Here is an 18,152-nt window from a genome sequence, read left to right as displayed (position 1 = left end):
CTTCCATGAATTCCCCAATTTTCATACTAATAGCCAAACAAAATAAAAAACAGATTATATTTGTACACCCTTTGGATTCCCAGACCCCACCACCCCCTTTCCCTGGTTTCTCTTCAGATCGTATAAATCTTTCGCCTTTTACCAATTAGTCACTTTTTGATCCAAGTTGTCAATTTCAAAAGACATGTCATCTGTCTTCTTATGAAGCTGTTCCAGCGAGTAGCTTATCTTGCATAATACCGTCACAATGGCTTCTCCTGTCAACATTTTGAGTGGTCCAAGGTCAATCTCTGGTTCTCACAATTACTTATCTTGCAGCTGGTGATTCCCCAGTTGCACTCCTGTGACAGTTTCAAAGACTCCCTCTAGAGGGAAACAGTCTCCACTTGTATCAATCCTTTCAGACACAATTCAAGCCATAAAAATAGTTTCAATTTCCAGTTACTTTTCCTCCTTTTTAAACGCAGAAGAGGACAATGGAAACAGTATCTTTCTCTTATTTAACTAGCTGTCAAAAATGTTTTGTTCGCAGTCAATGAACTCTCCCAAAACTTCACTCTTTCTGGCAGCCCTTACCAGGTTCGGAGCAGTGGTAATTTGGTTTTTCACTCTCTCCTGCAGGCTCGCTAAGTCCAAAATTTCCCCCCTCTTCTCCGACTTCCAAGGGGGGTTTTGTAGTTTTAACCGAAGAAAATTTAATCCTTTGCCAAAAGCTTTCAAAGACTTTAGCTTATAACGTCTTTGCTTCAATCTATTTACAAAAGGGGAAGGCGGATGTCAGGGGCTCAGGAGCAGGAGCACTGGGGAGAGAGGAAATGGAGAGCGAAGGGGAAGAATCCGAGGGCAGCGTAGGGGAGTATGGCAGTGGCCCGAGAGATTCCATGAGCTTCTCCAGCGAATCAGAAGATTCCCAGAAGGGGGCGTCGATGGTCAGGGCAAGGGGGGTCCCAGGGGGGACGCACCAGAAACAAGGAGCCAGAGGGGAACCCCAAAGCAGCAGTGGGGGATTGGGACCAGTTTCCCCACCAGAGCGTAGTGGGGGGGAAGAGTCACGTGTCAGGGCCAGCGTCTCCTCCAGCGGGGAGAGAGAGTGAGTCAGGGCTGACCACGCCTCCAACAGAGGGGAGGTCAGTTGCAGCTAGCCCCCCCAGAGGGGGAAGCAGTGACAGCAGCAGCAGTGAAACGGTCAGGAGAAAAGTTACCGGCTGGGCGCGCACGCCAAGTTCAAATGTACAGGCGCGGGGAACAGCAGGAGACCCGGATGGGGAGCCAGCTCCTAAAGCCCGCTGGAGGGAGGGGGAAGGCTCAGGGGACTCAGCGTCAGAAGAGTCTAGAAAGGGCGAGACCCCAACGGCCAGGCGGAACCAGAGGCGGAAGGAACTGAGGAAGAGGTGGAGTAAGGCTAGAATCTTAAATTGGTGTCGGGGGAGGAGACTCAGACGGAGCATCAGCGGTCTGACAGTTGAGACGTAGAGCTGCGCGCTGCGGCTCTGGAGTGAAACTGAACTTCAATAAAGACTTTTGTACTTAACAACGAAGCAGCGTTGATCCTTTGTGAGCTGGGACCTTGGGCAGCTCTGACAGCGGACTTCCTGTTTAAGACCTTCCCCGTTTCGGTGCCAAATTAAGGTATTTAAAGATCCAATTTTCCGTTCTAGTCATGGGTAGTTCCAATTGTCCACAGGAAAAAGTCAGCGCTCTCCGGCAACAGCAATGCGGCTTCACTCCGTGAAAGAAGCAGTCAATTCGAAGCACCGCGCCACTCACCCCACATTTCCTTCAAGGCACTCGGGGTTGCATATGTGGTTCTCCCCTCTCTCTATCTTATCTTCTCAAGAACCCTGTGAGGTAGATTAGGCTGAGAGGCCAAGTATCAGCCCGTGAGCAGGCAGTGGCATAGCATGGGAGGGCACAGGGGTGGTTGCTGTGGTTGCAAAATTGTTAGGGGCACAAAATTTCAATACCCAGTGCTGCCTCAATACAGCTGTGCCTTCTGTTGCTGGGCTCTCTTGAAAATGGTTTTTCCATGTTGAACCAGGAAGTGACCTCTCCAGACAACGGAACAACTCTTCTTTTCTAATCTCTGCAGCTGCGATCTCCTATGTGACACCAACACTGTTAGGCAGTGCGCATGTGTACTTCATCTGTTTCCCTCCCTCCCACTGACCCCTCTGCACAGCCAGGGTGCTGGCAACCCATGCTACACCACTGTAAGCTGGGATTTGAACTCAGGCCTCCCAGGTCCATCACGTTTAACCACTGCTGTACAGTGGCTCAGTTGTTAGACTGTTCCCTTAAACTCACACCTGGATACTTACAGCTCCCAAGAGGCAAGAGACACCTAAAGCCATTGCTGTACATTTAAGGAAGCATCTTGGAGGCATCACCAGTGCCTAGTGAGGAATAATCTTTAGCTGCTAGCTGCAACAAAGCCTAGTGAAAGACACGTCTCTAAGCAGTCACAGCAATTGAAATCTCAGCTGCTTTTGAGTCTTGCCAGCAGTGAGAAGTTAGCAAGACTCACCAGGCATCCATCCCTTGGGGGTCATGAACAACTGTCTTAGCACACTCAATGTCATCTGTGATGTCGTCATCTGTGAAAGCTGTTGAAAAAATTATCAGAAAGAAAAGGAGGGTATTTGGTTTTCTAAAGAGCTTCTTTCCAATCCATAAAGCACATACTGCCTTTGCACTCAGGAAGAAGAAGAAGAAGAAGAAGAAGAAGAAGAAGAAGAAGAAGAAGAAGAAGAAGAAGAAGAAGAAGAGTTTGGATTTGATATCCTGCCTTTCACTCCCCTTCAGGAGTCTCAAAGCAGCTAACATTCTCCTTTCCCTTCCTCCCCCACAACAAACACTCTGTGAGGTGAGTGGGGCTGAGAGACTTCAGAGAAGTGTGACTGGCCCAAGGTCACCCAGCAGCTGCAGGTGGAGGAGCGGAGATGCGAACCCGGTTCCCCAGATTACGAGACTACCGCTCTTAACCACTAAACCACACTGGCTCACGGAGGATACATTGGGTTGCCTCAGAATTGTGGAAGTGCTTTTCCCTTCAAACTCAAAGCCGGAATACTTTGGGGGAGCATTTAGAGCATTTCCCCTTTGAACTGGCCTTCAGATATTAGGGCAGGGCTGGACAGTATGTTTCAGCCTGAGGGCCACAATTCCTCTTGGGAAGTCTTATGGGGGCCACATGCTAGTACAGAGGCAAAAGTGGGTGGGTCAAAGGATAGGACTCTTTATGCAGCCAGCTACAGTAGCCACAGAACAGTCAGAGTTTTCAACCCCCATCTTGTCTCTTTATCCTCCAGGCAGGCAAGCAAGGGGGTCTCATCACAGTTCAAGGGCACATTCAGGTGAAGCACTTGGGCTGCACACAGAACAGGGCCATGAGAGAGGGCATGGTCAAGGGAAAGTCATGCAAGGTGGACAGATATGTCTGGAAGGCCACATTTGCCCTGAAGTTCTCCCTCCCTGTGTGGGTGTTATGTGTTTGTGTGTTAATTATAGTGACTACAAGTTCAGAGAAAAGTTTCCCCTCTCCCCTCATCATGTGTGCCCCATGCCCTTACCAAATCTGCTTCAGAGGGTTGGGGGGACTCTTAGAATAAGGTTCCCAGGTGTCCTTGTTTCCCAGGGACAGTCCCCGGATTTACAAATCAGTCCCCATACAAAATCCATTGAAGTTGAAAAGTGTCCCTGGATTCATTGGAAAAATTCTGGTAACCTTACCTTAGAACAGATTGAGAAGTCGTGCTGGGAGAGGAGAGGGGCATAATGTTTCAATGCGGAAACAGAAATCCTTGGCTTATGGTACATTAATTTAGGGATGTGTTGGATTCCATCCTGCACTAGCTACTCAGTAACAGCTGTAGGAATCATAACAGCGCTACATAGTCACCCAATTAATTCACCTTATTCAAAGCATTTTGGCTGTCCTCATGGATGGGTGAAAGCCTGAAAATGCATTTTCTTATACTAGAATCAGGGAAGATCATGATCAGGGAAGATGGCGGTGCGTGTAGATGCAGTGGCTGGTTGCTCCTCAACTCAGAATTTGGCTTTTTTGTCCTGCCAAAATAGACTTGTTTATAGTCGGCAGGACATGTTATCTATTCGGCTACGGAGTGAGTGCTGCACAAATTGTGAGCGTCTCCACGTCTGCAAGGAAGATTTTTTAACTTCAAAGAACTGGGGAGTAAAGAGACACAGGAGAGACCGTAAACAGAAGAGAGGCTGCAGAGGAGGAAGGCGATTAAGGCAATTAAGGTTGAAGACACAACATTATAACTTACCGCTTCCCAGCATTTTCTATGCGAATGTGAGATCTTTGGTGAATAAGCTGGAGGAGTGGAAATTGCGGATAGCAACGGAGAAAACTGTGAGTGAATGCTGTCTTCTGCTGCTTACAGAAACTTGGCTGACACCAATTATTCCTGACTCAGCTATAGAACTAACAGGCTATACAGTGTTCCGCCATGATAGAACAGAGGACTCTGGTAAAAGAAGGGGGGAAGGTTTGTGTGCATACGTGAATAACAGCTGGTGCACAAACCACGCTGTGATAGCTAGTCATTGCTCCCCAACTGTGGAATTTATGACGCTTAAATGTAGACCTATATATATCCCCCGAGAATTTACAGCAGTACTGATAACTATAGTATACATTGCACCTGATGCGAACATCAATGAGGCAATGGGTCTTCTGTATGATGCCATTAGCAGGCAACAAGGCAAGTATCCCGAGGCTGCATTTCTTGTATGCGGGGATTTTAACCAGGCAGATTTGAAAGTGGTCCTACCTAAATTCTATCAACACATAAAGTGTGCAACCAGGGGAGAAAAGACTCTGGACAGGCTGTATACAAATGTCAAACAGGCCTATAAGGCCGAACCATTGGCACATCTAGGCCAATCTGATCATGTGTCCCTGCTCCTGACTCCTGAATATATTCCATTGAGGAAACGGACTCCAGCTATAAAGAGGGATATTACAATATGGCCAGCTGAAGCATCCCAACAACTACAAGACTGTTTTCATGACACCGATTGGGAGGTATTCGCCCAACAGGATATAGAGACTCATACTGAGCAAGTGTTGGACTATATTAGGTTCTGCACTGACAATGTAACACAGAGGCGCCGGATAAAGATCTACCCAAACAGGAAGCCATGGATGACAAGGGAGGTCCAGGGGTTGCTAAAGGCAAGAAATGCTGCTTTCAGAAGTGGAAATAAGTCGCTGTACAGCTTAGCTAGAGCGGATCTAAAGAGTGGTATTCGTGTAGCAAAGGAGGCGTATAGACAGTGGCTGGAGAATCATCTACAAAGTAACAACACCAGGCAGGTGTGGCAAGGTGTACAAGAATTAACAGGGTATAAATCCAAGAATTCCCTGGCAGACGAGGGAGGGGCATCCCTCGCAGAGGATTTGAATGCCTTTTTTGCCCGTTTTGAAGTAACATCTGCAGCAACACCTGCTGAGGTTTTACCACCACCACCACCACTCCCTGTGAAGGCTTTGCCATCATCACCACCATTACCATCATCAGTACAAAGGAATGTAGTAGTCTCTGTGGAAAAAGAAGAGATGAGGAAGCTGTTGAAGGGAATCAACCCAAGGAAGGCCACAGGGCCAGATGGGGTAGCTGGAAGGGTATTGAGAGACTGTGCAGATCAACTAGCAGGAGTTTTCACTGGGATTTTAAATCGATCCCTAGCCCAGGCTATTGTTCCATCCTGCCTAAAGTCCTCTATTATCGTTCCAATAGTAAAAAAATCTAACCCGGAAGATCTGAATGACTTTCATCCAGTAGCACTCACACCTATAATCATGAAGTGCTTTGAAAAGCTGGTACGAAATTATGTCATTGCCTGCCTACCAGAGGGACTGGACACATTCCAATTTGCTTATAAAACGAAAAGATCGACAGAGGACGCTGTGGCGATTGCCCTCCATGCCGTCCTTGCACATTTGGAGCAGCGGAGGGGGGGGGTATGCCAGACTGCTTTTTTTAGATTTCAGCTCGGCATTTAATACCATTCTACCACAGCGTCTGATGTCTAAACTGGAAGATCTGGGGCTTCCGTTATCACTTTGTGGGTGGATATTGGACTTTTTGTCAGACCGCCCCCAGAGGGTTCGGTTGGGCCCTTATACCTCTAATATGCTTAAGACTAACACAGGAACACCACAGGGATGCGTACTCAGTCCGCTCCTTTATATTCTCTACACGTACGACTGTGTCGCTACTCACCCTAGTAATAGGGTTGTCAAATTTGCAGATGACACAACCGTGATTGGGCTCATCTCTGAAAGGGAGGGCGAAACGGATTATAGAGATGAGGTGGAGCGGCTGACAGAGTGGTGCAGAACTAACAACTTGCTCATAAATACAAGGAAGACAAAGGAGCTTGTGGTGGACTTCAGGAGACAGAAGAGCAATGTCCAGCCACTTTTGATTGATGGGGTCTGTGTGGAGAGGGTAACAACGTTCAGATTTTTGGGCATTGAATTACAAGAGGATCTGTCCTGGAGTGTCAACACAAGGGGGCTTGTGAAGAAGGCGCAGCAGAGACTGTACTTTTTGAGAATTTTAAGGAAAAACCATCTTCCACAGAAACTGCTGCTTGCCTTCTATCACTGTGCCATTGAGAGCGTGCTCACTTATGGCTTATGTGTGTGGTACGGAAGCTGTACTACCCAGGACAGGATGAGGTTGTGCAGAGTTGTTAAGGCAGCAGAGAGCATTGTTGGCTGCCCACTCTCCACCTTAGAGCAGATCTATGCTACAAGGTGCCATAGGAAGGCACTGGACATAGTAAAAGATCCATCGCATCCTGGTCACTGTCTCTTCGAGCTCCTGCCGTCGGGACGGAGATACAGGACGATGAAGACAAGAACGAGCCGTCTTAAGAACAGCTTCTTCTCCAGAGCGATCTTGACCCTGAATGGGAAGCCTGGACTTTGAAAGTCATCTAATCTTCCTTGCTGTACTATACTGTATTGTTTAATTAGTGTTTTTATGGAGCAGCCAAGTAATTTCGTTGTCCCCGAGAGGGGGCAATGACAATAAAGATATTATTATTATTATTATTATTAGAATCATGGAGGGCTAAAGAGTGTGTCTGGGAATGTTGAGTGGGGGGGGCTGGAGGGGGGAGAATGTTCAAGATGCACTGCCTTCCCTCAGTGGCGTAGCGTGGGGGGTGCAGGGGGGGCCGGCCGCACCGGGCGCAACATCTGGGGGTTAGGGCTAGGGGGCGCAAATCCATGGGTTAGGGGGCACAAATTACTTGCCTTGCCCCGGGTGCTGACAACCCACGCTATGCCACTGCCTCCCCTTCCATCCTTGACTGAAGCTTGTAGAAAGAGGAGCAGAAGAAGCCATTGTGTTGATTATGCTTTCCCATCTAAGTTCAAGAACTTGATTTGGGGGCGAAGAGGAAGCAATTCTTCAGAACTATTCAACAGAGAGGCACAGGTAACAGTTTTTATTTGTTTCTCCAGCAACACACAGTTGTTGGCAAGGAACAGGGGGTGAACTTCAGTTTGTTTCACTTCCTGAAATATTCACTTATTTGCACTTCCTGAAATATTATGCACTTCACTTATTTGCACTTCCTGAAATATTATGCAATCCCAAAGACAGTTATCTTTCAAAATACAGTTTCAAAACCTCCAAATACAGTTATAATCCCTAATCTTGCAATGCAGTTCTCCAGCCAAAGAGTATGTATTTTAGGGGGAAATCTACATATTAATGAGAACAATATAGAAAAATGCATTACATAAGTTACAGTTGCATACAAATGTATGTATATTGGGAGAAATACAACATAGAACGCAATTGAAGAGGAGAGGAGCAGGGCCCCTCAATCGCAGTGGTTTAGGGTAGGGAGAGGTATGGAGCGGGGCAGGCCAGGTAAGGGGCACAAGTGCCAGCCCCTCCTCCAACCTGGGGAATTGTGCTGGTCCTATCAGCCAGCCCTCAGGTCTGTGACTATTGTTGAATGCCAGGGCAGCTCAGAATAAGATTTAAATAATAATAATACAAGGTATACCACCCTATACCAGCAGGTCTCGGGGCGCTTCACAGGATAAAATCATAATATTAAAACAGGAAATACATAAGATCTCCCTCACCCATGATCTGATTATAGATGAGGATGTTGATCTGGCCTGTGTCACTGAGACCTGGGTGGATGAGCAGGGTGGAGTTGGTCTTGCTCAACTGTGCCCACCTGGGTACTTGGTGCAGCATCAGGGCAGACTTGGGGTTCAGGGAAGGGTACTTGCTGTGGTCTATAGAGATTCTCTCTCTCTCCATGCTCTCTGTCCAGCTAAGGGGCAATACTGTGTTGTTGTTTTTAAAGTGTTTTACTGGAAGTTCCCTTAAGCTCTGGCCAAAAAAAAAAGAGAAGAAATGTTCTGTATATTTTCTGGCCACCAGCAATGGGGAACTGATAGCATTGCTAAACAAATCCATACCACGAGAACAAGATTTGATTCAGTTGAGCAATTGGGGAAATAAGGAATATTTCCAAAAACCGTTTGCAAAGCTAGAACTTCCCCATTTTTAAAGCTCAAGCACAAAGACATGGGACCAGAAGGGCCCTGGGCTCCTACTTACATCCTGTTTTAGGTTTCATGTCTGATGTGTCATTCCCTCTCTCTCATCCATCATGCCCCTGATCCCCATTGCCCAACCCTGCTTAAACCCACCAGTACCCCTCAACTTAAGAGGAGAGACGTGTGTTGCTTGATATAGCTATCTTGACGTTTGAGTTTCCCCCTCAGCTGACAGCTTCAGGAAGGCAGTTGCACCTGATGTAGGGAGAAAGGGCTCTTCCTCAGCACTGCAGACCCAGTCCAAATCAAGGCAATTCTGGTCCTTTGGAGGGTTTATAGAATGCCTGGAAAACTTCATAATAATAGGATGTACCAGAAGTTATAAGCAGGAGAAAGTCAGTTAGGAAGTAATGGGAATATTATAGGGTGTGTTCCTATTTTAAATTGACTGCAAACTTGGGGCCCATTTTCCAATCTATCTGGCATTTGTAAGTCACCCCAGAAATCTGTCACTAGTTATCTGTATAAGGTAATGAGTTTAGACAAGAGCTGGAAGCTGAGTGGTGGGAGAGATGGCAAGGAAGCATGAAGGTAGCCTGCGGGAGATTATGATGTGTATGTGTGTGGCAGTGCATTGCTGCTGTCGCAGCAAGATCACATGTGCGAGAAGTGATTTTTCTGGTGTGTGTGTGCCCATACAGCTCCTTGCCGGGGTGCAAGGGACCTAGATACGCCTCTGCACCTCCCTGCAAATTATGATGAGACGATGATGCTTAACCTAATTCTGTTATTTCTATTTACCAATCAAGCAAGAAAAGAGTTTTGTTTATGTTCAGTTTATTGAAGATTTTCAAGCAGAGAAGCTCTCAATCCAAAGCAAGATGACTCACCACCCCAGACACACTTAAAAATAATAATCACTTTCCCTCATATAGAGAGAGGGCCATTTCCCTCCACCATGGGGTGGGGCACAACATGCAAATGCTAGCCCAGAAAGAAGCAGCTGGATTTTGATTATATGGCAGTAGGTAGATGTTTCATCAAAGGGGATCTCAAGAGAAATGCTGGAATTCATTCAGGACCATGGAACTCAGAGTCTGCAACCTTTTGTCCACCCAGAGAGATCTTTTCCTTTGCAATTATTCCTCCAAGCAACCCTAAAAGTCAGAATAAGAGCAATAAATGAAGCAAGGGAAGCCACATGACTGTTGCTTGTATAACTAACTACAAGTGAGGTGGATCTTCTTTCAAAGCTCCACAACATTTCCAAGTGAGGCATTTGTGTCAGCTGCAGGGTCATTCTCTGCTGATGATCAGTTTTGGTGGTCAACAGGAAGTCTACCTACTAACAGCCCATGATGCCCTTCTAGCAAAATTTTGCTTCCCATCCCATCCCATGGAACTTTACTGCTCAGTCATGGATACAGCTGTCGAGCTGCTCAACTGCCTCATTCCTTGAGTCTGAGCAACTGAATCTGTATCCACCTCCCATGTGCTGGTTCATGACTAGGGGCTTCCAGATTTCACGGTCCTGCCACTGAGGACTTCTTGGATCATTCTTTGTCTAGCTCCTCCCCTTTGACCTTACCGCCTTGGGGGACCCTGCTGGGAGTACGAGACTCCCGATTGCCTCGCTCCCAAGGGTCATAGGAACGTGCAAGCCCACACACCACAACAAGGTGATGATGCAGTGAGTGAAAAGCACATTCAGAGGCACATTCTGCCTAACAAAGGAGGTGGAACAGAGTCATTGTGGCTGCTAAGCATTGATAGCCTTCTGCGAAAGACCTCCAAGCAAACTTGGGAAGTGAACCATCTGCCCCAGGACTTGGCTCCAGCCCATGACAGAACTCAGACTGTCTCCTCCTTTCCTGCATTCCAATTTATTTATTACTACATTTATACCCCCCTTTTCTCCAAGGAGCTCAAGGTGGCATCCATGGTTCTTCCCCTTAGAAAAACACTGTAGGCTGGGTTGTGAGACAGTGACTGACTCAGTGTCAACCTGTGAACTTCCTGGCCGAGTCAGGATTTGATCTCTGGGCTCCCAGGTCCTCTCTTACCACTACTCCACATTGGCTCAGTTGCCAAATCATTTCCTTAAATCCCCACCAAGACAGCTACCAAGTGTTTGCTGCACACAGTGGTGGCTGGCTTTGTGATGCGGGTGGGGCTGCGGTCTTTTCCTGGCTTCCCAGCACCGTGTGATGCTGCCAGTTACTCAGGGGAAGTGGAGAAGGGCAGCAGGGTCCCAGAGCAGTAAGGGCACTACTGGCTGTACATTTAAGGAAGCATCTTTAGCCCTTGTCAGTGCCTATTGGGGAAGGATCTTCAGCTGCCAGCTATACAACAGTCAAGTGAAACCACCTTCCTCTTCACAGTTATGTGAACTGAAAACTTGGCAGGTATTGAATGTTCCAAGCACTGAGATATTAGCACTTACCAGGCGTTCATCCCTTGAGGGTCACGGACAATCCTCTTGACACAGTTAATATCATTTGTGATGTCATCATTTAAGAACGCTGGCAAAGATTTGTCAGAAAGCAAAGGAGGTTACTGGGGATTCCTAAAATGCAAACCCCAGAATACAAACACCCCCAAGGTTGCAGGGGCTGCCTCTGAACTGTGGAAAACCTTTCCCTAGAGATCCATCCAACTTTTGGGGAACACTTAAAGCATTTTCCCCTTAAGCTGGCATTCAATCATTATAGCACCAAGCGGGGGATCCCTTCTAGTCAGCTGCATTCTAGCCAGAGAAAGAAATCAGTTCTTTAAAAATGGCCATCTCATCCTCCATCCAGACAAGCAAGGTCACAATTCCAGGACACATTGCAACCCAGTAAAAGCAGGAGGATATAGAGCAGAGGCAGTGGAGCAGAGCATGGCCTAGTGAGATGTCATGGCCTAGGGCCATGTTTCCCAGTCTGTGGGTCACGGCCTGCAAGTGTTGTTTCGTGCAAGTGCGAAAAGGGGTTACATGTATGTGTGCTCAGAAGGGAAGATATGTATTTGAGTAAAGAGGGAGAACAGTGTGTGTCTGTGTGTGTGTGAGGGGCTGAGGTGTAGGAGCCAGGGGGAGCCAGGGGGCCCATCGCCCTGGCACACATTTTTGAGGAAGTGCAATCAGGTATCCCCATAACAGGCACTGATCCCTGGCAGCTGAGGCACATCGGCAGGCAGGTTGGTCTGGTGGGCAGGTGGATGGAGTCAGCAGTCGAAGAGCCTGTTGGAAGCGGGCTCCATCCACCCTCTGTGGGGGCTCTGCATGCCACCCCTGGTGCCCGCCCCAACTGCCCAGTCCACCAAGGGAGGGGGGGCAGCAACCCACACTACGCTGCTGGTGAGGGATGCACACATGCACATGTGGTTCATGAGAGAGAGAGGAAGACAAGCACCTGAGCAGAGAGAGAGAGGCATATCTGAGTGATTGTATATCTGTGCAGTATCTGTGCGAGAGACACAAAACTTGCATGTATGCCTGTGGTCTGTATATGTGAGGGCATGTGTGTGCTCTGTGTGTATGCAATAGTGTCGTGCGGCTACCTTGTATAGATTTTCCTGGTACAAGGAGTGCTCCCTTGGTGTTATTGGACAACAGCAGTACCAGTGTGTATGTTTGCGTGTAAAAACAATATTAAGTGACACAGTCAGGACAAACAGGGCACAGCTGGCTTTCCATGATAAACATGAAGTTTGCAGGGAGGGAAGCAGCAATGACTGTACTGTACTCTCTGCAATTTTCCCTATGCTCACCCCAATGGCTTTAACTCTAACAAATAAATGGAACCTATACTATGTGAAACATTTTGAATTTCATTATGTAGTTCCAATTTTTATTATTAACTGTTTCATTAAAAGTTCATCACAAATTCAACAAAGAAGGGGGCACAGGAAGAGAGAAGTGTGGGAGACACATTTTTAAGTTTATTAAGATATTAGTACCAGCATTTCTGGAAGTCCAAAATTCATTTGACAATAAATCTGTAGTCACCATGTCTTGCAAATTTGGATTGGTGGGTCACCATACCAAAAACATTGGGGACCACTGACTAAGGACAGTCCTGAGAACTGGACAGATACACCTGGGGGTGGAGGCAGGGAGGTTGGGGATTTCTTTTTTTAAAAAGTCTTCATGTAAATTCAGCAGTTTTTTAGTGTGAAATTCTCCTGAATGACAGCTTTGTATGCAATTTTTTGTAATCTAATGTACTTTTGTATGCAATTTTTGTAAATATATCTATTTATAGGCATACTGTGCCCAATGCAGTTGGCTTGAGAAGTGCACTGCAAGATTAGAAGTGTGAGTTTCGGAGAATGTGCAGTGTGTTTGTCCGTGTATTATTTCAGAAAGTGCAAATTAGGTAGATTCACCTTCAAATGTGAACTGAATTAAAGAAGTGTAAGCTAGTAGGGAATCAAGAAATAAAAGGAACAACGGGCAAGTTTGGCCTTGGAGATCAAAACGAAGCAGGGCAAAGGCTAATAGAGTTCTGTCAAGAGAACAAGCTGGTCATCACAAACACGCTTTTCCAACAACACAAGAGACGACTCTACACATGGACATCACCAGATGGGCAGCATCGAAATCAGATTGATTATATTCTCTGCAGCCAAAGGTGGAGAAGCTCTATACAGTCAGCAAAAACAAGACCTGGAGCTGACTGTGGCTCCGATCATCAGCTTCTTATAGCAAAATTCAAGCTTAAACTGAAGAAAGTAGGAAAAACCACTGGGCCAGTAAGATACAATCTAAACCAAATCCCTTATGAATACACAGTGGAAGTGAGGAACAGGTTTAAGGATTTAGATTTGCTGGACAGAGTGCCTGAAGAACTATGGATGGAGGCTCGCAACATTATACAGGAGGCAGCAATGAAAACCATCCCAATGAAAAGGAAATGCAAGAAAGCAAAGTGGCTGTCCAACGAGGCCTTACAAATAGCGGGGGAGAGAAGGCAAGCAAAATGTGAGGGAGATAGTGAAAGATACAGGAAATTGAATGCAGATTTCCAAAAAATAGCAAGGAGAGACAAGAAGGCCTTCTTAAACGAGCAATGCAAAGAAATAGAGGAAAACAACAGAATGGGAAAAACCAGAGATCTGTTCAAGAAAATTGGAGATATGAAAGGAACATTTCGTACAAAGATTACCATAATAAAGGACAAAAGTGGTAAGGACCTAACAGAAGCAGAAGACATCAAGAAGAGGTGGCAAGAATACACAGAGGAATTATACCAGAAAGATATGGATGGCTCGTAAACCCCAGGTAGTGTGGTTGCTGACCTTGAGCCAGACATCCTGGAGAGTGAAGTCAAATGGGCCTTAGAAAGCACTGCAAATAACAAGACCAGTGGAAGTGATGGTATTCCAGCTGAACTATTTAAAATTTTAAAAGATGATGCTGTTAAGGTGGTACAGTCAATATGCCAGCAAGTTTGGAAAACTCAGCAGTGGCCAGAGGATTGGAGAAGATCAGTCTACATCCCAATCCCAAAGAAGGGCAGTGCCAAAGAATGCTCCAACTACCGCACAATTGCAATCATTTCACACGCTAGCAAGGTTATGCTTAAAATTCTACAAGGTAGGCTCAAGCAGTATGTGGACCGAGAACTGGATTTAGCTGGATTTAGAAGAGGCAGAGGAACCAGAGACCAAATTGCAAACATGCGCTGGATTATGGAGAAAGCTAGAGAGTTCCAGAAAGACATCTACTTCTGCTTCATTGACTATGCAAAAGCCTTTGACTGTTTCGACCACAGCAAACTATGGCAAGTTCTTAAAGAAATGGGAGTGCCTGATCACCTCATCTGTCTCCTGAGAAATCTCTATGTGGGACAAGAAGCTACAGTTAGAACTGGATATGGAACAACGGATTGGTTCAAAATTGGGAAAGGAGTACGACAAGACTGTATATTGTCTCCCTGCTTATTTAACTTATATGCAGAATTCATCATGCGAAAGGCTGGGCTGGATGAATCCCTAGCCGGAATTAAGATTGCCGGAAGAAATATAAACAACCTCAAATATGCAGATGACACAACCTTGATGGCAGAAAGTGAGGAGGAATTAAAGAACCTTTTACTGAGGGTGAAAGAGGAGAGTGCAAAATATGGTCTGAAGCTCAACATCAAAAAAACAAAGATCATGGCCACTGGTTCCATCACCTCCTGGCAAATAGAAGGGGAAGAAATGGAGGCAGTGAGAGATTTTACTTTTTTGGGTCCATGATCACTGCAGATGGTGACAGCAGCCACGAAATTAAAAGACGCCTGCTTCTTGGGATGAAAGCAATGACAAACCTAGACAGCATCTTAAAAAGTAGAGACATCACCTTGCCAACAAAGGTCCGTATAGTAAAAGCTATGGCTTTTCCAGTAGTGTTGTATGGAAGTGAAAGCTGGACCATCAAGAAGGCTGATAGCCGAAGAATTGATGCCTTTGAATTATGGTGCTGGAGGAGACTCTTGAGAGTCCCATGGACTGCAAGAAGATCAAACCGATCCTTTCTTAAGGAAATCAGCCCTGAGTGCTCACTGGAAGGACAGATCGTGAAGCTGAGGCTCCAATACTTTGGCCACCTCATGAGAAGAGAAGTCTCCCTGGAAAAGACCCTGATGTTGGGAAAGATGGAGGGCACAAGGAGAAGGGGACGATGGAGGACAAGATGGTGGGACAGTGTTCTCGAAGCTACCAGCATGAGTTTGACCAAACTGCGGGAGGCAGTGGAAGACAGGGGTGCCTGGCGTGCTCTGGTCCATGGGGTCTCGAAGAGTCAGACACGACTAAACGACTAAACAACAACAAAGCTAGCAATCCCTGCAGTATCAAGTTGCTTACCATTGCAGGAGCTTCTACACCCATTGGCTGTTGGGCGATGTCCATTGTCGCACCACCAGCGGCTGTTTATCTGAAAGATTCCATAGTCACGGCTGCTGTCGGAGTTTGGTGGCCCCACCGCTCTTGTGTTAAATCTGCTTTCATGATAAGCGGCACAGAGCCCTGGAACAAAGTGAACAAGAAAAGGAGTACAATTTGGGTATACGCTCTGTGTGCAATCTTTTTTGTCAAAGTTTAGAAATAGAATAATTTAAAAACATTCTTTCAGTGTTCACTATGGAAGCTGCCTGTAACGTCTCCTCCCCCCCCCCCCATGGTCTTAAATAGAAATTTGCACAAACTATGAATGAAAGTTGGGACATTTTGATGGGCAGCAGGGTGTGTGAACCTTTTCCTGAAAAGAAGTCCCCATTTCAGCTTTGCCCCAAAACACCAGAAATAGCAAAGATGAAGGGAAAGGAAGAGTAAACTCACAGTTGGCCAGGCTGACGCCACGATATCCATCCATCCCAGCCCATTTCAGTCGCGCAGCCAGTTCACATCTGTTATACACTTTGGCTTCATTCCCTGCAAGGAGGAGGCAGAAGAGGGTGAGGGCCAGAACCTTCATCTCTGCGGCTCCCTGGAGAGTGATGCTTGGATTCCCTGGGATCCCCAGTGGCTTTTGTAGACCAATGTTTTGGGCGGAGTCCAGATGGTGAGCAGAACACTGACAGGGGGAGGGGAATAAGTATTGATAGGAACCCCGCCCCCTGCAAAAAAACAGACACATGGTGCAATTCTGGTTTGATATATGATAACAGTGTGCAACTTAGGAAATATTTCAACATTCACTTAACATTTTCAACGGAAAAGATTAAAGCAGGCAGCATGTATGTGCTTAAAGATTTAGCATCTGTGTAATATTAAATAATGGGATGCGGGTGGCGCTGTGGGTAAAGCCGCAGTGCCTAGGACTGGCCGATCGTATGGTGGTTCGAATCCCCGCAACCGTTGTTCGGTCCCAGCTCCTGCCCACCTAGCAGCTCCTGCCCACCTAGCATCCTCAGGCAGGATTTGATCAAATAAACAATAACAATTTTATTTAACAGGGAAGTTTATGACACAAGTGGATAAAACTTAGGATATTTCAGTTTACAATGTTATTTCACTTCAAGGTTTTCTCGGTTGTTTCACACTTAATACTTTGGTTCTTTGGTACTTTCTGTCAGTTACACACCTCTTAGACAACCCTAGTCCTGAGGTACTCCAAGTAATAGACCCAAGGTTTCACTGGTTTGGGAATCTTCTCTTACTAGAATAATCTCTCCCCTCCTGACTGGAATGAGACCTAAGTAGACTGTCTCTTTACAGTTTCTACTTCTCCTGTCTCAGCTTCAGCCTCCCAGTTAATTCCTGGCCTAATTACTCTTATAGGACACCACACACTCTCCTTCACACTAAGCTCAGAGACTCCTTTCTCTAGTTTGTGATCTTTTCCTCAGAGTCAATGTTTCTACCCAGAACCAACTCTTACTCCCTGTCTTCCTACCTATCCTCCCAACCTAAATCCCAACCTACTCCAAAACCTCCTCCCAACACTCCCTCCAAAGCTCACTAGCTGCCTCTCCAAATCCTTTCCTTTTCAACTCCCCTCTGGAACCTCAGACAGTCAGAGGCTGCCGTACATTAACCCTTTTCTGGCATGGGGAAAAGAAAAAGAAAATACTTGGGGACACAACCAGCCCCAGCAAAAACAATCTTTTCCATCACAGGGTGCAGTGGGTGCAGGCCGCCCCGGGTGTCACCACAGAGGGGGGTGACAAAATGCTGGGCGGCACTCACCGCTGGGCCTGCAGTGCACCCAAGCCACGCATCTCTCCTGGGAGAGACGCGCTGGCTTGAGCACGCAGAGGCGCCGCGCTGCCTCCCCCCCAACTTAAGGGTGGCTGAGTGGGGGGAGGCAGGCAGACTCCAGAGGCCCCGTGGTGTGCCCTGCCCCTATGGGGGGCTCACCCCGCCCTTGCCGCACCCCACCCCAGGTGCCCGAGTGGCTTCCTCTGCCGCTGAGGACAAGTAGAATAACTTCCGGACCTGTACTTTGTAGGCCCAAGTCAGGCGAAAGTACGGACAAGTTCTGTATCTACACAGGCTGTACCTCCCAGAGAACAGCATGGTTATGATAATAATCAGCAATTCATCAGCCCGTCCATGCTGGTTATTGGACACTATTGCACAGGCATTGTGCTGAATGAATGCGTGAATCTTTATTTGAGTGAGCCATTGGCCATAGCAATAAGACAACAATACGATATACAAAGAATAGAAATAAAAAGTCAGTTATATAAAATATATTTTAGGATTTTTAATCAATCCTCCATTAGTGGATTTTATTCTGATTGCCCCAGCTAAAAACCTTGCAACCTTTGCTGTCACCTATTCATCTTGATCTGCCAAGAGAAAGGACACTGTGGCAGTGGCTGGGCGACCCAGAATGGACAATAAAAGAGGGGTGATAATCTGATTCCTCAAGTCTTTATAAAGAGTGCAAGCCAGAAGGGCATGCGCCATCAATTCGGTACGGCCATCTCCGCAGGGACATAAGCGTTTTTCGTGTGGAATCTGTTGGAATCGTCCCTCGAGTCCAGCTGAGGGCAAATCTCCAAATACAGTTATAATTCCTAATCTTGCTGTCAGGGAATCAGGAGCAGGAGCACTGGGGAGAGAGGAATTGGAGAGCGAAGGGGAAGAATCTGAGGGAAGCGTA

At 46.7% G+C, this 18,152-nt stretch overlaps 1 protein-coding gene across 1 annotated transcript; it reads right to left on the bottom strand.

Annotated features, from left to right (window-relative positions):
- Positions 1–9,389: 9,389 nt before the first annotated feature.
- LOC310744318 (lysozyme C-3-like) lies at positions 9,390–16,068 on the bottom strand. The gene is made up of 4 exons (XM_083575429.1): positions 15,881–16,068; positions 15,407–15,568; positions 11,013–11,091; positions 9,390–9,726 (listed from the first exon to the last, which is right to left on the bottom strand). The coding sequence occupies exons 1-4, from the start codon at positions 16,014–16,016 to the stop codon at positions 9,660–9,662; spliced, it is 444 nt and encodes a 147-aa protein (XP_083431555.1). The 5' UTR covers positions 16,017–16,068; the 3' UTR covers positions 9,390–9,659.
- Between the last annotated feature and the right edge of the window lie 2,084 nt (positions 16,069–18,152).

The sequence above is a fragment of the Podarcis filfolensis genome (assembly GCF_964270895.1).
Source record: "Podarcis filfolensis genome assembly, chromosome: 11".
Classification (NCBI taxonomy): domain Eukaryota; kingdom Metazoa; phylum Chordata; class Lepidosauria; order Squamata; family Lacertidae; genus Podarcis; species Podarcis filfolensis.
The sequence above is the reverse complement of the archived record's forward strand: the minus strand, read 5'-3'. Positions and strand labels throughout refer to the sequence as shown.

Bases quoted from the DNA above. Each gene is read 5' to 3' on its own strand.
- LOC310744318 (XM_083575429.1), bottom strand. From the start codon at position 16,016: ATGAAGGTTCTGGCCCTCACCCTCTTCTGCCTCCTCCTTGCAGGGAAT. The intron at 11,092-15,406 runs GTAAGCAACTTG...AATCTTTGCCAG, and splicing joins GTGTAGAAGCTCCTGCAATG to CGTTCTTAAATGATGACATC. The intron at 9,727-11,012 runs GTAAGTGCTAAT...TCTGACTTTTAG, and splicing joins CCTCAAGGGATGAACGCCTG to GGTTGCTTGGAGGAATAATT.